The sequence below is a fragment of the Cherax quadricarinatus genome, chromosome 81 (genome assembly GCF_038502225.1).
Source record: "Cherax quadricarinatus isolate ZL_2023a chromosome 81, ASM3850222v1, whole genome shotgun sequence".
Taxonomy (NCBI): Eukaryota; Metazoa; Arthropoda; class Malacostraca; order Decapoda; family Parastacidae; genus Cherax; species Cherax quadricarinatus.
In genome coordinates this window covers 15,484,583-15,508,214 of record NC_091372.1, presented here as the reverse complement: position 1 = coordinate 15,508,214, position 23,632 = coordinate 15,484,583, and the positions used below count along the sequence as shown (strand labels likewise).

At 41.0% G+C, this 23,632-nt stretch overlaps 1 protein-coding gene across 5 annotated transcripts in view; it reads right to left on the bottom strand.

Moving 5' to 3' along the window:
* The window catches only part of LOC128699941 (ATP-dependent helicase brm), a 232,990-nt gene that overhangs the window by 185,081 nt on the left and 24,277 nt on the right, over positions 1-23,632 (bottom strand). For all 5 annotated transcript variants that reach the window (XM_070102471.1, XM_070102470.1, XM_070102468.1 and 2 more), the window contains one exon: positions 5,654-5,792. In XM_070102471.1, the coding sequence (XP_069958572.1) occupies positions 5,654-5,792 (139 nt within the window). The remainder of the gene's footprint in view (positions 1-5,653; positions 5,793-23,632) is intronic.

Sequence of the window (23,632 nt, the reverse complement as noted above, 5' to 3'; positions counted from 1 at the left end):
CACTGCCACCACAACACCCCTCCTTCAGAGTGCAGGCACTGTACTTCCCACCGCCACCACAACACCCCTCCTTCAGAGTGCAGGCACTGTACTTCCCACCACCACCACAACACCCCTCCTTCAGAGTGCAGGCACTGTACTTCCCACCACCACCACAACACCCCTCCTTCAGAGTGCAGGCACTGTACTTCCCACCACCACCACAACACCCCTCCTTCAGAGTGCAGGCACTGTACTTCCCACCACCACCACAACACCCCTCCTTCAGAGTGCAGGCACTGTACTTCCCACCACCACCACAACACCCCTCCTTCAGAGTGCAGGCACTGTACCTCCCACTGCCACCACAACACCCCTCCTTCAGAGTGCAGGCACTGTACTTCCCACCACCACCACAACACCCCTCCTTCAGAGTGCAGGCACTGTACCTCCCACTGCCACCACAACACCCCTCCTTCAGAGTGCAGGCACTGTACTTCCCACCACCACCACAACACCCCTCCTTCAGAGTGCAGGCACTGTACTTCCCACCACCACCACAACACCCCTCCTTCAGAGTGCAGGCACTGTACTTCCCACCACCACCACAACACCCCTCCTTCAGAGTGCAGGCACTGTACTTCCCACCACCACCACAACACCCCTCCTTCAGAGTGCAGGCACTGTACTTCCCACCACCACCACAACACCCCTCCTTCAGAGTGCAGGCACTGTACCTCCCACTGCCACCACAACATCCCTCCTTCAGAGTGCAGGCACTGTACTTCCCACCACCACCACCGCCACCACCGCCACCACCGCCACCACCGCCACCACCGCCACCACCACCACCGCCACCACCGCCACCACCACCACCACCACCACCACCACCACCAGGGGTGCACTGTGAAGGTTAAACAGTAATTCTTTTATAAGGTTTTGTGGGCTCAAAAATTTTTTAAAACCTAAACCTGTAATCATAATTCGACCTTAAGTAGTAATTGTCTGCTTGTTTGTTCTCCTTGTAATGCCTAAAATTGTTGTTTGTATACCTTTAATGTCCTTCTATATAAACAATAAACAGTTATTGTAGTCTTATGTTAGGCTTAAGTTTGAACATTAAAATGGTATAAAATACCGACAGATTGTTAGGTAAGACACATATGCAACAGTTAGGTATCTTTATTTTGAAACGTTTCGCCTACACAGTAGGCTTCTTCAGTCGAGTACAGAAAAGTTGATAGAAGCAGAAGATACTTGAAGACGATGTAATCAGTCCATCACCCTTAAAGTTTTGAGGTGGTCAGTCCCTCAGTCTGGAGAAGAGCATTGTTCCGTTGTCTGAAACAATATGAAGTTGAAGGCCCGATTCTGTCACTTCAACTTCATATTGTTTCAGACAACGGAACAATGCTCTTCTCCAGACTGAGGGACTGACCACCTCAAAACTTTAAGGGTGATGGACTGATTACATCGTCTTCAAGTATCTTCTGCTTCTATCAACTTTTCTGTACTCGACTGAAGAAGCCTACTGTGTAGGCGAAACGTTTCAAAATAAAGATACCTAACTGTTGCATATGTGTCTTACCTAACAGGCTTAAGTTTGCTGGAAATGCTCTGCATAACTATGTTTTTTGTGCATAACTGTCACCCATCACTGTTCAAACATCGTATTATGCTGAAATAAAACACAGCAGGTGAGGGTTCAATTCCCAGTGAGGGTGAAAACATTAGGAGTGTTTCTTTACACCAGTTGTCTACAGTCACCCACCAGTAAAATGGGTACCTGGGTGTTAGTGGACTGGTGTGGGTCGCATCCTGGGACAAAACTGACCTAATTTGCCCAAAGTGGTCTGCATAACAAGCGGCTTTCTATACAGTAATATGTTATTGACGTCAGCTATGGTCTGTTTACCTTGTACATGTACGTACTTGTAGTAAATAAAGATATTAGTATTATTATTATATTATGACAATTCAATTTGCGATGGTACAAAAGCAATTACTTTGGAGATAAAACTTAAGATAATTACCCATCACAAAGGCTGCAAGTCCCTAACTTGTATTCATTCATTATTTACTTTTCAATATTGGTATTTAGTTAATTACAGTAATTATTTGTTTATATAATTATTCAGTGACAGTATTCCTTTATTTACTTATTTAGAATATCACATTCAATTTGACTTATGATATTTTCAACTCTTAATCAAGCCTTTGACTCTTTCGGTGGTAATGAGACAATATGTCATTCTGACAGCTGCTTGCTGAAGATAATAGTAGTTATATGAAAGTGTCCAGTGACTATATATGTGTATATATATTATAAAAACCAGAAGGAAGAAAAGAAGGCAGGAAGGAAGGACGAGATGAAAGGAAGGAAAAAAGTAAGGAAGGAGGGAAAGAAGAAGTAAAGAACAAAGGAAGGTAGGTAGATAGGTAAGGAAGGAAGGTAGGAAGGAATGTAGGACACCAGCAATCCTACCATCGTGTAAAACAATTACAGGCTTCCGTTTTACACTCACTTGGCAGGACGGTAGTACCTCCCTGGGCGGTTGTTGTCTACCAACCTACTACCTAGACATTTGTATATCTTTCTTCTTTCAACACACCAGCCGTACCCCACCGAGGCGGGGTGGCCCAAAAGGAAAAACGAAAGTTTCTCCTTTTACATTTAGTAATATATACAGGAGAAGAGGTTACTAGCCCCTTGCTCCCGGCATTTTAGTCGCCTCTTACAACACACATGGCTTATGGAGGAAGAATTCTGTTCCATTTCCACATGGAGGTAAGAGGAAATAAACAAGAACTAGAAAGAAAATAGAAGAAAACCCAGAGGGGTGTGTATACACCTACCATCCGACTTACGACCGAGTTCGGTTCTGAGAAACCGGTTGTAAGTCGAAATGGACATAAGTCGAACTTTACTACTGAATATCAACATAACATTTTTGTAATGACTTTATTTTATTGTTTTATTTTGGTATGTCATGTTTTACTTTACTTTTTATGCTGTTAGTACTGTATCTTATACTGTAAGGTTTAGGATAAACACTGTGTACAACACAAATAGTTGTTTATTTCCCAGAAATTTGGCATAAAAAAACAACAGTCGTAAGTCGAGTGGTCGTAAGTCGAGCAGGTTGTAAGTCGGATGGTAGGTGTATATGTTTGTACATGTATGTGTAGTGTGACCTAAGTGTAAGTAGAAGTAGCAAGACGTACCTGAAATCTTGCATGTGTATGAGACAATAAAAAGACACCAGCAATCCTACTATCATGTTAAACAATTACGGGCTTTCGTTTTACACTCACTTGGCAGGACGGTAGTACCTCCCTGGGCGGTTGCTGTCTACCAACCTACTACCTAGACATTTGTATATCTTTCTTCTTTCAACACACCAGCCGTACCCCACCGAGGCGGGGTGGCCCAAAAGGAGAAACAAAAGTTTCTCCTTTTACATTTAGTAATATATACAGGAGAAGGGGTTACTAGCCCCTTGCTCCCGGAATTTTAGTCGCCTCTTACAACACGCATGGCTTACGGAGGAAGAATTCTGTTCCACTTCCCCATGGAGATAAGAGGAAATAAACAAGAACAAGAACTAGAAAGAAAATAGAAGAAAACCCAGAGAGGTGTGTATATATATGCTTGTACATGTATGTGTTTTCCATAGGGAAGTGGAACAGAATTCTTCCTCCGTAATCCATGCGTGTTGCAAGAGGCAACTAAAATGCCGGGAGCAAGGGGCTAGTAACCCCTTCTCCTGTACAAATTACTAAATTTAGAAAGAAAAACTTTCGTTTTTTTTTTTTGAGGGGCCACCCTGCCTTGGTGGGATACAGCCAGTTTGCTAAAAAAAAAAATGCATGTGTAGTGTGACCTAAGTGTAAGTAGAATTAGCAAGACATACCTGAAATCTTGCATATGTATGAGACAGAATAAAAAGACACCAGTAATCCTACCATCATATAAAACAATTACAGGCTTTCATTTTACACTCACTTGGCAGGATGGTAGTACCTCCCTGGATGGTTGCTGTCTACCAATGTACTACCACAGGATGGTAGTACCTCCCTGGATGGTTACTGTCTACCAACCTACTACCACAGGATGGTAGTACCTCCCTGGGTGGTTGCTGTCTACCAACCTACTACCACAGGATGGTAGTACCTCCCTGGGTGGTTGTTGTCAACCAACCTACTACCACAGGATGGTAGTACCTCCCTGGGTGGTTGTCAACCAACCTACTACCACAGGATGGTAGTACCTCCCTGGGTGGTTGTTGTCAACCAACCTACTACCACAGGATGGTAGTACCTCCCTGGGTGGTTGCTGTCTACCAACCTACTACCACAGGATGGTAGTACCTCCCTGGGTGGTTGTTGTCAACCAACCTACTACCACAGGATGGTAGTACCTCCCTGGGTGGTTGTTGTCAACCAACCTACTACCACAGGATGGTAGTACCTCCCTGGGTGGTTGTTGTCAACCAACCTACTACCACAGGATGGTAGTACCTCCCTGGGTGGTTGCTGTCTACCAACCTACTACCACAGGATGGTAGTACCTCCCTGGGTGGTTGTTGTCAACCAACCTACTACCACAGGATGGTAGTACCTCCCTGGGTGGTTGTTGTCAACCAACCTACTACCACAGGATGGTAGTACCTCCCTGGGTGGTTGCTGTCTACCATCCTACTACCACAGGATGGTAGTACCTCCCTGGGTGGTTGCTGTCTACCAACCTACTACCACAGGACGGTAGTACCTCCCTGGGTGGTTGCTGTCTACCAACCTACTACCACAGGACGGTAGTACCTCCCTGGGTGGTTGTTGTCTACCAACCTACTACCACAGGACAGTAGTACCTCCCTGGGTGGTTGTTGTCTACCAACCTACTACCACAAGACGGTAGTACCTCCCTGGGTGGTTGTTGTCTACCAACCTACTACCACAGGACAGTAGTACCTCCCTGGGTGGTTGCTGTCTACCAACCTACTACCACAAGACGGTAGTACCTCCCTGGGTGGTTGTTGTCTACCAACCTACTACCACAAGACGGTAGTACCTCCCTGGGTGGTTGCTGTCTACCAACCTACTACCTAGATATTTGTATATATATTATAGAATAATAGTAATAAACAATTTTTTGTATTGTTTGTGTAAACAAGTTTTGCAAACAATATATTGATAATTATGTTTGTGCGCTTATTGTGTTGTATACAACGAGTGAATATATGTACATTGCACCTTACTTTGGACTCACAGGCCACATAAGTTACGTGAAAAAATAAAACAGTGAAAAAAAAAAAGAAACCCTGGAATGCAAGTAAACCAAAGTTTACCAGGTGAGCAGCATTCGCTGCTGTTGCCATACATGGCTCATTTTCTGCCAACTTTATGCCTCTATATCTCGGTAAGTACTGATCGCAATTTTTTTTTTTTGGGGGGGGGGGGCTTAAAACAATCAGAAAATTAATCTTAACATGTTCATAAGAAAAAATAATTTTTTTTTTAAATTCTTCAACACCAGGAAACACTTCAGGATATGGGGTTGCGACAGTCAAAGGGTTAAGATGGGTTTGTCGGAACGTAACCCCATCTTAAGTCCAGGACCAACTGTATATTATGTTATTAAACTGCAATATACAATTAATTTATCTCTACTGACCTCAGCTCTTAGCTGGCGTTGAAAATTGAGGAGACGTAATGCTCGAAGCTCAATCTGAACTTTCACTTTCAAATCTTCTGTCATAGTTGCTGGAAGGTCACTCAATTCCTCGATTCGATAAGCAATACGTGCAGCCAACCTAGATATAAACATACAATAACCTTAAAAATTTAAATACATACTAATAATAATAATAAATTTCTTTCTTTTCTACAGAATACAGGTAGAGTGGTACCTCGAGTTGTGAACTTTATTCGTTCCAGAAGGCTGTTCCCATAAGGAATAATGTAAATTAGATTAGTCCGTTTCAGACCCCCAAAATTACACTTACAAAAATACACTTACAAAAATACACTTACACAACTGTAAGAGTTGGGAAGCTGTACGAAAGTCAAAGTACCACTGTAATGTACATAGTTTACACGTAATAGAATATTGTTAGGTACAAAATACAGCCACTTGTACATAGTGACAAGAGGCAGTTTAGAAGTGTATCAAACTATCTTCTGAAGAACAATACGAAAAACATTTATCAATAAGGACTATAATAAACTACAATATATGATATTGTTCACAACACATTACTCACCTCTGTCAGCCCCAGTATGGTCAGAGATGTTACCTTCAATTCATGTTATACTAGGCATAATAACTAATCAAAATTTGTTTTCAATTGCATGGCCATCTCCCACCAAGGCAGGGCAACCCAAAAAAAAAAAAAAAAACCATTCACCAACATTCACTCAACTGCCATCTTTACAGAAGTGTGCTGACATCACAGTCACATTACCTTCCGTGATACAACAATGAAATTATTAAAATAACTTTCTTTACATTTGATTTGATTTTTGATTTTTCATCTCGACTTCCACACTAAAAATGACTTTTAAAAAATTTAACATCCCAGTTAACTACAAGTAATTTTAATGTATCTAATACAATGATTACACTCTCAATGTTAACCCTTCAACTGTCCAAACGTAGACCTATGTTTTCACACGTAGTGCTCCGAACTTGATTTTCTCCATAAGCATGTAAAAAAACGTAGATCTATGTTCGGAGTGCTACGCAAGCGAACATAGATTTATGTTTGGACAGTTTAAGGGTTAATTAAAACATCATTGAGAAGGTTTGACTCAATAAAATTTTTACCATCATGGTAGAAATGGTTTAATGACATTACTACTACTAGCATTTTTTACTCAGAATTCTCCAGAAGAAATATACCTGGCCAAGTGCAAACACAATTTTTTCTACAAGGCAGCAATAAACCCATTGGGATCCTACAGCCCCTGAGGAACACGAATCAATCCAATTTAATCCAAAAAAAATGGAGGGCAGGTTCAATTCCTTGGATCAAGAGCCCCTCACTAGCAACACAGTACCTCCCTTCAGGAGCTGGCATGATCAAGACCTGTTTACATAAATGAATTCATCGCTAAGCAAGGAGCATACTATAATGGTAGTGGGTTTGTGTCGTCCATCTTGGATATTGTTTTAATGTCACCTTTCAAACATTTACAATATTTTTAGAATATTTTTAAATGTTTAAACAATAGTATATTGTACAGACACTGCCCTACTTACAAACATTCAAGTTACTACCATGTGCAAATACAAACAGACTGCCGTGTTAAAGTTTCATTCGCAATACTTCCGCAAATCCAAATTTTGAGTTGTGCTCCTTCTGCATAGTATGACGTTTTGCTACAACCCACGCCGGGCAGCACCGACATCAGTGGAGCTGACGAATGAAGATTTGATGGAGCTGGAAGATACAGCATAAGGAAGAGCAAGAGGAACAAGATGAAACTGTTCCTTCTAAAAAGTTTGAGATTAAAATGATGGCCAAGGCATTAAATCTTATAGAGAGGAGTCTCCATATGTTTGATCTTCAGGACCCCAATATCGAGAGATTCTCAAAGGTTTCAACTGGTGTTTACAATTCTATCTCATACTACTGTCTTATATATGATGAGAAGAGAAAAATGGTGCAAACTTCCATAGACAAATTCTTCAGACCAGTGTCTTCTACCTCAAAAGCCTCCTCAGATGTTGAATAAACCCAGGCTTACAAAACCCTGACTGACGAAGCATTTGATGACGAAGTGTATGAGATTGACGACCCTCTCCCCCAGGAGCCCCACACAACCTCCGATGTTCCTCTCATCCATCACCTCAAGTTTAATGCAACAATTAAAAAGGTAAGAAGTTTTTTATTACAGTATTTATTATTAAAATATGTTTTAGTATTAAGAACAATACATTACTGATACTGCACAGTATTGTTTTTAAGTTTTCAACGAACAATGGCAGATGACTGTGAAACAAAAACCTGTAACTGTTTTGCATGATGGTAGGATTGCTGGTTTTCTTTTTCTGTCTCATAAACACGCTAGATAACAGGGATATCTTGCTACTCCTACTTACACTTTGGTCACACTTCACAGACACGCACATGCATATATATATATACATACATCTAGGTTTTTCTCCTTATTCTAAATAGCTCTTGTTCTTTTTTATTTCTTCTATTGTCCATGGGGAAGTGGAAAAGAATCTTTCCTCCGTAAGCCATGCGTGTCGTATGAGGCGACTAAAATGCCGGGAGCAATGGGCTAGTAACCCCTTCTCCTGTATACATTTACTAAAAAAGAGAAGAAGAAAAACTTTATAAAACTGGGTTGTTTAAATGTGCGTGGATGTAGTGCGGATGACAAGAAACAGATGATTGCTGATGTTATGAATGAAAAGAAGTTGGATGTCCTGGCTCTAAGCGAAACAAAGCTGAAGGGGGTAGGAGAGTTTCAGTGGGGGGAAATAAATGGGATTAAATCTGGAGTATCTGAGAGAGTTAGAGCAAAGGAAGGGGTAGCAGTAATGTTAAATGATCAGTTATGGAAGGAGAAAAGAGAATATGAATGTGTAAATTCGAGAATTATGTGGATTAAAGTAAAGGTTGGATGCGAGAAGTGGGTCATAATAAGCGTGTATGCACCTGGAGAAGAGAGGAATGCAGAGGAGAGAGAGAGATTTTGGGAGATGTTAAGTGAATGTATAGGAGCCTTTGAACCAAGTGAGAGAGTAATTGTGGTAGGGGACCTGAATGCTAAAGTAGGAGAAACTTTTAGAGAGGGTGTGGTAGGTAAGTTTGGGGTGCCAGGTGTAAATGATAATGGGAGCCCTTTGATTGAACTTTGTATAGAAAGGGGTTTAGTTATAGGTAATACATATTTTAAGAAAAAGAGGATAAATAAGTATACACGATATGATGTAGGGCGAAATGACAGTAGTTTGTTGGATTATGTATTGGTAGATAAAAGACTGTTGAGTAGACTTCAGGATGTACATGTTTATAGAGGGGCCACAGATATATCAGATCACTTTCTAGTTGTAGCTACACTGAGAGTAAAAGGTAGATGGGATACAAGGAGAATAGAAGCATCAGGGAAGAGAGAGGTGAAGGTTTATAAACTAAAAGAGGAAGCAGTTAGGGTAAGATATAAACAGCTATTGGAGGATAGATGGGCTAATGAGAGCATAGGCAATGGGGTCGAAGAGGAATGGGGTAGGTTTAAAAATGTAGTGTTAGAGTGTTCAGCAGAAGTTTGTGGTTACAGGAAAGTGGGTGCAGGAGGGAAGAGGAGCGATTGGTGGAATGATGATGTAAAGAGAATAGTAAGGGAGAAAAAGTTAGCATATGAGAAGTTTTTACAAAGTAGAAGTGATGCAAGGAGGGAAGAGTATATGGAGAAAAAGAGAGAGGTTAAGAGAGTGGTGAAGCAATGTAAAAAGAGAGCAAATGAGAGAGTGGGTGAGCTGTTATCAACAAATTTTGTTGAAAATAAGAAAAAGTTTTGGAGTGAGATTAACAAGTTAAGGAAGCCTAGAGAACAAATGGATTTGTCAGTTAAAAATAGGAGAGGAGAGTTATTAAATGGAGAGTTAGAGGTATTGGGAAGATGGAGGGAATATTTTGAGGAATTGTTAAATGTTGATGAAGATAGGGAAGCTGTGATTTCGTGTATAGGGCAAGGAGGAATAACATCTTGTAGGAGTGAGGAAGAGCCAGTTGTGAGTGTGGGGGAAGTTCGTGAGGCAGTAGGTAAAATGAAAGGGGGTAAGGCAGCCGGGATTGATGGGATAAAGATAGAAATGTTAAAAGCAGGTGGGGATATAGTTTTGGAGTGGTTGGTGCAATTATTTAATAAATGTATGGAAGAGGGTAAGGTACCTAGGGATTGGCAGAGAGCATGCATAGTTCCTTTATATAAAGGCAAAGGGGATAAAAGAGAGTGCAAAAATTATAGGGGGATAAGTCTGTTGAGTGTACCTGGTAAAGTGTATGGTAGAGTTATAATTGAAAGAATTAAGAGTAAGACGGAGAATAGGATAGCAGATGAACAAGGAGGCTTTAGGAAAGGTAGGGGGTGTGTGGACTAGGTGTTTACAGTGAAACATAAGAACATAAGAAAGGAGGAACACTGCAGCAGGCCTGTTGGCCCATACTAGGCAGGTCCTTTACAATTCATCCCACTAACAAACATTTGACCAACCCAATTTTCAATGCTACCCAAGAAATAAGCTCTGATGTGCAAGTCCCACTCAAATCCAACCCCTCCCACTCATGTACTTATCCAACCTAAATTTGAAACTACCCAAAGTGAACAGTATTTAGATAAGGCTAAAGAGGTCTTTGTGGCATTTATGGATTTGGAAAAGGCGTATGACAGGGTGGATAGGGGGGCAATGTGGCAGATGTTGCAAGTGTATGGTGTAGGAGGTAGGTTACTGAAAGCAGTGAAGAGTTTTTACGAGGATAGTGAGGCTCAAGTTAGAGTATGTAGAAAAGAGGGAAATTTTTTCCCAGTAAAAGTAGGCCTTAGACAAGGATGTGTGATGTCACCGTGGTTGTTTAATATATTTATAGATGGGGTTGTAAGAGAAGTAAATGCGAGGGTCTTGGCAAGAGGCGTGGAGTTAAAAGATAAAGAATCACACACAGGGTGGGAGTTGTCACAGCTGCTCTTTGCTGATGACACTGTGCTCTTGGGAGATTCTGAAGAGAAGCTGCAGAGATTGGTGGATGAATTTGGTAGGGTGTGCAAAAGAAGAAAATTAAAGGTGAATACAGGAAAGAGTAAGGTTATGAGGATAACAAAAAGATTAGGTGATGAAAGATTGAATATCAGATTGGAGGGAGAGAGTATGGAGGAGGTGAACGTATTCAGATATTTGGGAGTGGACGTGTCAGCGGATGGGTCTATGAAAGATGAGGTGAATCATAGAATTGATGAGGGAAAAAGAGTGAGTGGTGCACTTAGGAGTCTGTGGAGACAGAGAACTTTGTCCTTGGAGGCAAAGAGGGGAATGTATGAGAGTATAGTTTTACCAACGCTCTTATATGGGTGTGAAGCATGGGTGATGAATGTTGCAGCGAGGAGAAGGCTGGAGGCAGTGGAGATGTCATGTCTGAGGGCAATGTGTGGTGTGAATATAATGCAGAGAATTCGTAGTTTGGAAGTTAGGAGGAGGTGCGGGATTACCAAAACTGTTGTCCAGAGGGCTGAGGAAGGGTTGTTGAGGTGGTTCGGACATGTAGAGAGAATGGAGCGAAACAGAATAACTTCAAGAGTGTATCAGTCTGTAGTGGAAGGAAGGCGGGGTAGGGGTCGGCCTAGGAAGGGTTGGAGGGAGGGGGTAAAGGAGGTTTTGTGTGCGAGGGGCTTGGACTTCCAGCAGGCATGCGTGAGCGTGTTTGATAGGAGTGAATGGAGACAAATGGTTTTTAATACTTGACGTGCTGTTGGAGTGTGAGCAAAGTAACATTTATGAAGGGATTCAGGGAAACCGGCAGGCCGGACTTGAGTCCTGGAGATGGGAAGTACAGTGCCTGCACTCTGAAGGAGGGGTGTTAATGTTGCAGTTTAAAAACTGTAGTGTAAAGCACCCTTCTGGCAAGACAGTGATGGAGTGAATGATGGTGAAAGTTTTTCTTTTTCGGGCCACCCTGCCTTGGTGGGAATCGGCCAGTGTGATAATAAAAAAAAAAATATAAAAATAATTAAAAACAATAATAATCAGAGAAAAATGGCAAAATAAGGAACAAATCAAGATACAAACAGCCTATTGGAACATAACTTGTTCGTAAGTTGGGGGGGGGGCTGTGTATTGTAATAAAAAGAATAGAGGAAATCAGCTCTAATATATACTATTACTTAGGTATGCGTACTGGTCAGAGAGCCGAGTCGTCGGTAAACAAGTATGTCACTAAGTGAGAAACGTCACTAAGTGAGGAACGTCACTAAGTGAGGAACGTCACTAAGCGAGAAGCTATACTTCCATTTTTTTCAGTTTGAAATTATTACTTATGAATTCTTTACAATAAATTTATTACCTCAAATGCTATATTTTGTCAATTCTTGCCCAAGACTGGACTAATGTACACACTGGTGTTGACTAACAATGTACACACTGGTGTTGACTAACAATGTACACACTGGTGTTGACTAACAATGTACACACTGGTGTTGACTAACAATGTACACATTGGTGCTGACTAACAATGTACACACTGGTGTTGACTAACAATGTACACATTGGTGTTGACTAACAATGTACACACTGGTGTTGACTAACAATGTACACACTGGTGCTGACTAACAATGTATACACTGGTGCTGACTAACAATGTACACACTGGTGTTAACTAACAATGAAGTTTACCACAGTGATCTTGATGCTCATTAAATAAACCGTCTCGTTCAAAAGCTGCTACTTGTTAACACTTCTCCTTCAGAATGCAGGCCCTGTACTTAACACCTCCAGGACTCAAGTCCATCTCACCAGTTTCCCCTTAATCCCTTCATAAATTTTACTCTGCTCACACTCCAACAGCACATCGTCATTAAAATTACTTGCCTCCACTCACTCATATCTAACACACTCATACAAATTTGCTGGAAGTCCAAGCCCCTTGTACACAAGGCCTCCTTTACCCACTAGGATGAGCCCTAAAGTGTTCTTCATAATGAACAGCTTTCCATTCAGTTTTAAACCCACGTTATTTATTTCTTTAACCATTATTAACCCACTAAGCTTTTATGGAAGTAAAGATGAGCATTTTTATTGGTCTTCCAAAATTTCACCCATTATTTTGTGATGCACAGTAAACAGTGGAGTACAAAGGGGAAGGGGGACGACAGGGGGGGGATGGGGCGATGGCCCCGGGCATCCACATGGCGGGTGCATCCAATTAGAGAGCAAAATAAGATAGTGATTTTGAAAAAGAGGACCAGAGTCGAAGAAGATTCCCGTCAAAGAAGGGCATTAGATGCATGGGTAAAATGAAGTAAAGAAGAAGTAGGAGAACCTGGACAAGTAAAAGATGATGTGGGTGCAGAGAAGGATTTTTCTAATATGAACTCAGCTCAGTCAGAACATAATACTCTCTCTCTTCAGTCTCGTTGTCAGGATGATGCTCCATGTAAACAAAATAAAGAAGATTTTAGCATATTTTTACAAAGAAATCATTTTGGAAAGGAAGACGGTTTCTCCACATAGAGAAAATTAAATCCACGAATATCTGACCATGAGAAAAGCCCTTCTCATGGAGCTCACAAAAGGAATGCTCAGACTTTGCAAATTACAGTGGACCCCCGGTTTACGATATTATTTCATTCCAGAAGTATGTTCAGGTGCCAGTACTGAACGAATTTGTTCCCATAAGGAATATTGTGAATTAGATTAGTCCATTTCAGACCCCCAGACATACACGTACAAACACACTTACATAAATACACTTACATAACTGGTCGCATTGGGAGGTGATTGTAAAGCAGGGGTCCACTGTATTATGATAATGATGTGGCAGCCATTCAGTTATATGATGCTCCTTCGAGATGAAGGGAATAGAACTCCCCCTGATCCTAAAAATGCTCTGGAGTCTTTACTGCAGTATGGGAGGGAGGTCTTTCCGATGCCGTGTGTTTCATACAGATTACTGCTTACAATCGCAAGTTGTGAAAGGTCATTTTCAAAACTGAAATTAATAAAAACGTATCTGGGGTCTTCAAAGTCACAGGAGCGACTGACTAACCTGGCTTTAATAAGCACTGAAAAAGAATTTCTCACAGCTGATGTAAAAAGTGAAGTAGTTTAAGTGTTTTCTGACAGGAGGAATCATTTGGGGAAAATAATGACAGTAGTTTGTTGGATTATGTATTGGTAGATAAAAGACTGTTGAGTAGACTTCAGGATGTACATGTTTATAGAGGGGCCACAGATATATCAGATCACTTTCTAGTTGTAGCTACACTGAGAGTAAAAGGTAGATGGGATACAAGGAGAATAGAAGCATCAGGGAAGAGAGAGGTGAAGGTTTATAAACTAAAAGAGGAGGCAGTTAGGGTAAGATATAAACAGCTATTGGAGGATAGATGGGCTAATGAGAGCATAGGCAATGGGGTCGAAGAGGTATGGGGTAGGTTTAAAAATGTAGTGTTAGAGTGTTCAGCAGAAGTTTGTGGTTACAGGAAAGTGGGTGCAGGAGGGAAGAGGAGCGATTGGTGGAATGATGATGTAAAGAGAGTAGTAAGGGAGAAAAAGTTAGCATATGAGAAGTTTTTACAAAGTAGAAGTGATGCAAGGAGGGAAGAGTATATGGAGAAAAAGAGAGAAGTTAAGAGAGTGGTGAAGCAATGTAAAAAGAGAGCAAATGAGAGAGTGGGTGAGATGTTATCAACAAATTTTGTTGAAAATAAGAAAAAGTTTTGGAGTGAGATTAACAAGTTAAGAAAGCCTAGAGAACAAATGGATTTGTCAGTTAAAAATAGGAGAGGAGAGTTATTAAATGGAGAGGTAGAGGTATTGGGAAGATGGAAGGAATATTTTGAGGAATTGTTAAATGTTGATGAAGATAGGGAAGCTGTGATTTCGTGTATAGGGCAAGGAGGAATAACATCTTGTAGGAGTGAGGAAGAGCCAGTTGTGAGTGTGGGGGAAGTTCGTGAGGCAGTAGGTAAAATGAAAGGGGGTAAGGCAGCCGGGATTGATGGGATAAAGATAGAAATGTTAAAAGCAGGTGGGGATATAGTTTTGGAGTGGTTGGTGCAATTATTTAATAAATGTATGGAAGAGGGTAAGGTACCTAGGGATTGGCAGAGAGCATGCATAGTTCCTTTGTATAAAGGCAAAGGGGATAAAAGAGAGTGCAAAAATTATAGGGGGATAAGTCTGTTGAGTGTACCTGGTAAAGTGTATGGTAGAGTTATAATTGAAAGAATTAAGAGTAAGACGGAGAATAGGATAGCAGATGAACAAGGAGGCTTTAGGAAAGGTAGGGGGTGTGTGGACCAGGTGTTTACAGTGAAACATATAAGTGAACAGTATTTAGATAAGGCTAAAGAGGTCTTTGTGGCATTTATGGATTTGGAAAAGGCGTATGACAGGGTGGATAGGGGGGCAATGTGGCAGATGTTGCAAGTGTATGGTGTAGGAGGTAGGTTACTGAAAGCAGTGAAGAGTTTTTACGAGGATAGTGAGGCTCAAGTTAGAGTATGTAGGAAAGAGGGAAATTTTTTCCCAGTAAAAGTAGGCCTTAGACAAGGATGTGTGATGTCACCGTGGTTGTTTAATATATTTATAGATGGGGTTGTAAGAGAAGTAAATGCGAGGGTCTTGGCAAGAGGCGTGGAGTTAAAAGATAAAGAATCACACACAAAGTGGGAGTTGTCACAGCTGCTCTTTGCCGATGACACTGTGCTCTTGGGAGATTCTGAAGAGAAGTTGCAGAGATTGGTGGATGAATTTGGTAGGGTGTGCAAAAGAAGAAAATTAAAGGTGAATACAGGAAAGAGTAAGGTTATGAGGATAACAAAAAGATTAGGTGATGAAAGATTGAATATCAGATTGGAGGGAGAGAGTATGGAGGAGGTGAACGTATTCAGATATTTGGGAGTGGACGTGTCAGCGGATGGGTCTATGAAAGATGAGGTGAATCATAGAATTGATGAGGGAAAAAGAGTGAGTGGTGCACTTAGGAGTCTGTGGAGACAAAGAACTTTGTCCTTGGAGGCAAAGAGGGGAATGTATGAGAGTATAGTTTTACCAACGCTCTTATATGGGTGTGAAGCGTGGGTGATGAATGTTGCAGCGAGGAGAAGGCTGGAGGCAGTGGAGATGTCATGTCTGAGGGCAATGTGTGGTGTGAATATAATGCAGAGAATTCGTAGTTTGGAAGTTAGGAGGAGGTGCGGGATTACCAAAACTGTTGTCCAGAGGGCTGAGGAAGGGTTGTTGAGGTGGTTCGGACATGTAGAGAGAATGGAGCGAAACAGAATGACTTCAAGAGTGTATCAGTCTGTAGTGGAAGGAAGGCGGGGTAGGGGTCGGCCTAGGAAGGGTTGGAGGGAGGGGGTAAAGGAGGTTTTGTGTGCGAGGGGCTTGGACTTCCAGCAGGCATGCGTGAGCGTGTTTGATAGGAGTGAATGGAGACAAATGGTTTTTAATACTTGACGTGCTGTTGGAGTGTGAGCAAAGTAACATTTATGAAGGGATTCAGGGAAACCGGCAGGCCGGACTTGAGTCCTGGAGATGGGAAGTACAGTGCCTGCACTCTGAAGGAGGGGTGTTAATGTTGCAGTTTAAAAACTGTAGTGTAAAGCACCCTTCTGGCAAGACAGTGATGGAGTGAATGATGGTGAAAGTTTTTCTTTTTCGGGCCACCCTGCCTTGGTGGGAATCGGCCGGTGTGATAATAAAAAAAAAAAAATAAAAACTTAATATACAGTGGACCCCCGGTTAACGATATTTTTTCACTCCAGAAGTATGTTCAGGTGCCAGTACTGACCGAATTTGTTCCCATAAGAAATATTGTGAAGTAGATTAGTCCATTTCAGACCCCCAAACATACACGTACAAACGCACTTACATAAATACACTTACATAATTGGTCACATTCAGAGGTAATCGTTATGCGGGGGTCCACTGTATTTGGTTGATTTATATTTTTACAAAGTAGAAGTGATGCAAGGAGGGAAGAGTATATGGAGAAAAAGAGAGAAGTTAAGAGAGTGGTGAAGCAATGTAAAAAGAGAGCAAATGAGAGAGTGGGTGAGATGTTATCAACAAATTTTGTTGAAAATAAGAAAAAGTTTTGGAGTGAGATTAACAAGTTAAGAAAGCCTAGAGAACAAATGGATTTGTCAGTTAAAAATAGGAGAGGAGAGTTATTAAATGGAGAGGTAGAGGTATTGGGAAGATGGAAGGAATATTTTGAGGAATTGTTAAATGTTGATGAAGATAGGGAAGCTGTGATTTCGTGTATAGGGCAAGGAGGAATAACATCTTGTAGGAGTGAGGAAGAGCCAGTTGTGAGTGTGGGGGAAGTTCGTGAGGCAGTAGGTAAAATGAAAGGGGGTAAGGCAGCCGGGATTGATGGGATAAAGATAGAAATGTTAAAAGCAGGTGGGGATATAGTTTTGGAGTGGTTGGTGCAATTATTTAATAAATGTATGGAAGAGGGTAAGGTACCTAGGGATTGGCAGAGAGCATGCATAGTTCCTTTGTATAAAGGCAAAGGGGATAAAAGAGAGTGCAAAAATTATAGGGGGATAAGTCTGTTGAGTGTACCTGGTAAAGTGTATGGTAGAGTTATAATTGAAAGAATTAAGAGTAAGACGGAGAATAGGATAGCAGATGAACAAGGAGGCTTTAGGAAAGGTAGGGGGTGTGTGGACCAGGTGTTTACAGTGAAACATATAAGTGAACAGTATTTAGATAAGGCTAAAGAGGTCTTTGTGGCATTTATGGATTTGGAAAAGGCGTATGACAGGGTGGATAGGGGGGCAATGTGGCAGATGTTGCAAGTGTATGGTGTAGGAGGTAGGTTACTGAAAGCAGTGAAGAGTTTTTACGAGGATAGTGAGGCTCAAGTTAGAGTATGTAGGAAAGAGGGAAATTTTTTCCCAGTAAAAGTAGGCCTTAGACAAGGATGTGTGATGTCACCGTGGTTGTTTAATATATTTATAGATGGGGTTGTAAGAGAAGTAAATGCGAGGGTCTTGGCAAGAGGCGTGGAGTTAAAAGATAAAGAATCACACACAAAGTGGGAGTTGTCACAGCTGCTCTTTGCCGATGACACTGTGCTCTTGGGAGATTCTGAAGAGAAGTTGCAGAGATTGGTGGATGAATTTGGTAGGGTGTGCAAAAGAAGAAAATTAAAGGTGAATACAGGAAAGAGTAAGGTTATGAGGATAACAAAAAGATTAGGTGATGAAAGATTGAATATCAGATTGGAGGGAGAGAGTATGGAGGAGGTGAACGTATTCAGATATTTGGGAGTGGACGTGTCAGCGGATGGGTCTATGAAAGATGAGGTGAATCATAGAATTGATGAGGGAAAAAGAGTGAGTGGTGCACTTAGGAGTCTGTGGAGACAAAGACCTTTGTCCTTGGAGGCAAAGAGGGGAATGTATGAGAGTATAGTTTTACCAACGCTCTTATATGGGTGTGAAGCGTGGGTGATGAATGTTGCAGCGAGGAGAAGGCTGGAGGCAGTGGAGATGTCATGTCTGAGGGCAATGTGTGGTGTGAATATAATGCAGAGAATTCGTAGTTTGGAAGTTAGGAGGAGGTGCGGGATTACCAAAACTGTTGTCCAGAGGGCTGAGGAAGGGTTGTTGAGGTGGTTCGGACATGTAGAGAGAATGGAGCGAAACAGAATGACTTCAAGAGTGTATCAGTCTGTAGTGGAAGGAAGGCGGGGTAGGGGTCGGCCTAGGAAGGGTTGGAGGGAGGGGGTAAAGGAGGTTTTGTGTGCGAGGGGCTTGGACTTCCAGCAGGCATGCGTGAGCGTGTTTGATAGGAGTGAATGGAGACAAATGGTTTTTAATACTTGACGTGCTGTTGGAGTGTGAGCAAAGTAACATTTATGAAGGGATTCAGGGAAACCGGCAGGCCGGACTTGAGTCCTGGAGATGGGAAGTACAGTGCCTGCACTCTGAAGGAGGGGTGTTAATGTTGCAGTTTAAAAACTGTAGTGTAAAGCACCCTTCTGGCAAGACAGTGATGGAGTGAATGATGGTGAAAGTTTTTCTTTTTCGGGCCACCCTGCCTTGGTGGGAATCGGCCGGTGTGATAATAAAAAAAAATAAAAAAAAAAAATATTTAAATTGAATAAAGTGTTTATTTCATGTTTCATCTGTGTTTACATATTCAAAATATCTCTCTTTCTCATAATATTTCTCAGCACTAGGCCTTATACTTGGGTCTTCAGGGCATACAACCAAGGAGTTGGCCCCGGGCATCACCAGACCTCTGCATGCCCCTGACAGTGAATGTTCACTCTATAAAGAAGCCAATACCCTTGTATATTTTCACGTAGATTTTGCATATGTCAAAGCTGTTAACCTTTTGACTGTTTCAGTCGTATATATACGTCTTACGAACCACCGTGTTTGACATATTAATACACACAAATTCTAGCAGCTTCAAATCGAGCAGGAGAAAGTTGGTAGGCCCATATATGAGAGAATGGGTCTCCATGGTCAGTGTGCACCATATAAAAAAAAAGATCAGGGAGCCAGTGGTGCATTGTGGGAATGCCATTTCAGTAGTCCTTGTTCAGCATGCCTAGCGGTAAGAAATATATGACTCCCCTGCAAATCTGGGACTCTATTCTTCCCAAGTGATGCTTTAACACAGATGGAAGTGTCAGTGAAGATCAGTTTCATGGTTTTGAGGAGTTTGTGACCAAAAGCAATGCCCAGGGTACCAGAAGAATGAAGAATGAAGGAGAATGAAGAATGAAGGAGAGAGAGAATGAGGGACAAAAATAATTAGATAGGATGTAGGGGAAGCGAGCATCTGACCCCATTGTTTTGAGAGGCAGTACGGGAAGTGAGTAATGAGACAATATGTCATTCTGACAGCTGCTTGCTGAAGATAATAGCAGTTATATGAGTGTCCAGTGACTACATATGTGTATATATATTACAGAAACCAGAAGGAAGAAAGAAGGGAAGGCAGGAAGGAAGGACAAGATGAAAGGAAAGAAGGAAAAAAGTAAGGAAGAAAAAATGAAGGAAGGAAAGAAGGAAGGTAGGAAGGAAGGTAGGAAAGAAGGAATGATGATGCACGACCATTTACCTAGGATAACTACCTCGAAAGGGTTGGAAAGAGGGGGTAAAGGAGGTTTTGTGGGCAAGGGGCTTGGACTTCCAGCAAGCGTGCATGAGCGTGTTAGATAGGAGTGAATGGAGACGAATGTTACTTGGGACCTGACGATCTGTTGGAGTGTGAGCAGGGTAATATTTAGTGAAAGGATTCAGGGAAACCGGTTATTTTCATATAGTCGGACTTGAGTCCTGGAAATGGGAAGTACAATGCCTGCACTTTAAAGGAGGGGTTTGGGATATTGGCAGTTTGGAGGGATATGTTGTGCATCTTTATACGTATATGCTTCTAAACTGTTGTATTCTGAGCACCTCTGCAAAAGCAGTGATAATGTGTGAGTGTGGTGAAAGTGTTGAATGATGATGAAAGTATTTTCTTTTTGGGGATTTTCTTTCTTTTTTGGGTCACCCTGCCTCGGTGGGAGACGACCGACTTGTTGAAAAATAAAAAAAAATATAAATAAATAAAAAAAAAAACTACCTAACACAACTGCCTGGTAATACCTTGAAGAAAACTGCTCAAACGAGGTGTTTTGTCTATGCACATAAAAAAAAAAGTCCACAAAAATGCACACACACCATGTTTTATGTGTGAGAGTGTAAAACACCACTGTGTATGGCACCATGTTTTATGTGAGTGTAAAACACCACTGTGTATGACACCATGTTTTATGTGTGAGAGTGTAAAACACCACTGTGTATGGCACCATGTTTTATGTGAGTGTAAAACACCACTGTGTATGACACCATGTTTTATGTGTGGGAGTGTAAAACACCACTGTGTATGACACCATGTTTTATGTGTGGGAGTGTAAAACACCACTGTGTATGACACCATGTTTTATGTGTGAGAGTGTAAAACACCACTGTGTATGACACCATGTTTTATGTGTGGGAGTGTAAAACACCACTGTGTATGACACCATGTTTTATGTGAGTGTAAAACACCACTGTGTATGACACCATGTTTTATGTGAGTGTAAAACACCACTGTGTATGACACAATGTTTTATGTGAGTGTAAAACACCACTGTGTATGACACAATGTTTTATGTGAGTGTGTAAAACACCACTGTGTATGACACCATGTTTTATGTGAGAGTGTAAAACACCACTGTGTATGACACCATGTTTTATGTGTGAGAGTGTAAAACACCACTGTGTATGACACCATGTTTTATGTGTGAGAGTGTAAAACACCACTGTGTATGACACCATGTTTTATGTGTGAGAGTGTAAAACACCACTGTGTATGACACAATGTTTTATGTGAGAGTGTAAAACACCACTGTGTATGACACAATGTTTTATGTATGAGTGTAAAACACCACTGTGTATGACACAATGTTTTATGTGTGTAAAACACCACTGTGTATGACACAATGTTTTATGTGAGAGTGTAAAACACCACTGTGTATGACACAATGTTTTATGTATGAGTGTAAAACACCACTGTGTATGACACAATGTTTTATGTATGAGTGTAAAACACCACTGTGTATGACACAATGTTTTATGTGAGAGTGTAAAACATCACTGTGTATGACACCATGTTTTATGTGTGTAAAACACCACTGTGTATGACACAATGTTTTATGTGTGTAAAACACCACTGTGTATGACACCATGTTTTATGTGTGTAAAACACCACTGTGTATGACACAATGTTTTATGTATGAGTGTAAAACACCACTGTGTATGACACAATGTTTTATGTGAGAGTGTAAAACATCACTGTGTATGACACCATGTTTTATGTGTGTAAAACACCACTGTGTATGACACCATGTTTTATGTGTGTAAAACACCACTGTGTATGACACAATGGTTCACAGAGTTCCACAAGCTGCACAACTTCTAGCAACATGTCCACTGACTGTACATTTATATATATATTATAAAACAATAGTAATAAAAAAAATTTTGTATTGTTTGTGTAAACAAGTTTTGTAAACAATATATTGATAATTATGTTTGTGCACTTATTGTGTTGTATACAACGAGTGTATATATGTACATTGCACCTTACTTTGGACTCACAGGCCACATATGTGAAAAAATAAAATAGTGAAAAATCAAGAAACCTTTGAATACAAGTAAACCAAAGTTTACCAGGTGAGCAGCAGTTGCCGCTGTTGCCATATTCGGCTCATTTTCTGCCAACTTCACGCCTCTATCTCGGTAAGTACTGATGGCAATTTTTTTTTTTTTGGACTAAAACAATCAGGAAATAATCTTAACATTTTCATAAGAAAAAATAATTTTTTATTTTTTATTTTTTTTGAATATGTTTCGACAGCAGGAGACACTTCAGGATTTGGGGTTTCGACAGTCAAGGGTTAAGAGAAAAATGCTGTTAGATTACTTCGTGTAAGATATACTGAAGAATTTATGGGAAAAATAAGGTTCCATTCCTGGGAACCCAAAAACGCCAAACAACTTTTTTATAGACCTCCAGATCTTACAAAAATAAAAGTGAATATGTAATTGTTGTTCACTGTCATGATGTATTATGTTGTTTTTACTGCTTAAGACTACAAAAATAATATTTCTTACCTTAAATTGTGGGTGCTGGTGTTTGTGGATGATTGTGGAGAGTGGAGAGTTATGTTGTGGTCCTACTGGGCTGAGGTGGATGGTAGATTGTGGATGATTGTGGAGAGTGGAGAGTTATGTTGTGGTCCTACTGGGCTGAGGTGGATGGTACAAGTTCTGGTGGAAACATAAACACACATGCAGTTTAATGTGATCCTTTATTGACAACATTTTGCCCACATAGTGGGCTTTTTCAAGTCACACACAGATCTGTGTGTGACTTGAAAAAGCCCACTGTGTGGGCGAAACGTTGTCAATAAAGGATCACATTAAACTGCATATGTGTTTATGTTTCCATTGTGTTGGCAAGACAGTGATGGAGTGAATGATGGTGAAAGTTTTTCTTTTTCGGGCCACCCTGCCTTGGTGGGAATCGGCCAGTGTGATAATAAAAAAAAATAAATTATTTTCAGAAGCTCTGGTACTGAAGTCGATGGTTGTACTGGAGTGTGCATAAATTCTGTAATGGAGTTCTGGGCTATTTTACCCTACAGTACATTATACAACTGACAGTAAGACATCAGCTGCTCTAGACACTGTTTCAGAGCACTGTTTCTAGATTTGCCAGGGTCCTCTTCAGTGAAAAAGTCTAATTTTAAATCAGTGAGTCAAGTCAGTCAGTAAATCAGTCATGTCAGTCAGTTAAGTCAGTCAAGTAAGTTAGTAAGTCAGCCAGTCAGTAAGTCAGTGAAGTAAATCAGTAAGTTAGTCAAGTAAATTAGTAAGTCAGTCAGGTCAGTCAGTCAGGTCAGTCAGTCAGGTCAGTCAGGTCAGTCAGTCAGGTCAGTCAGTCAGGTCAGTCAGTCAGGTCAGTCAGCCAGGTCAGTCAGGTCAGTCAGTCAGGTCAGTCAGGTCAGTCAGGTCAGTCAGTCGGTTGGTCAGTCAGTCAGTCAAGTCAGTTATATCATCACACAAACTCGTATATTTACCTCATTCTTTTTAATTGCATAACCTTCATTAGGGTCATAGGTTCTCACTATATCCACCACACTCGAGCCACTTTTAACCCTTTCAGGGTCCAAGGCCCAAATCTGGAGTCACGCACCAGTGTCCAAGATATTTCAAAAAAAAAATTTGTTATTTTTTCTTATGAAATCGTAGAGAATCTTTTCGTGAAGGTAATAAAACAAAAAGTATGAAAATTGGTGGAAAATTGACGAAATTATGCTCTCGCGAATTTTGATGTGTCAGCGATATTTACGAATCGGCG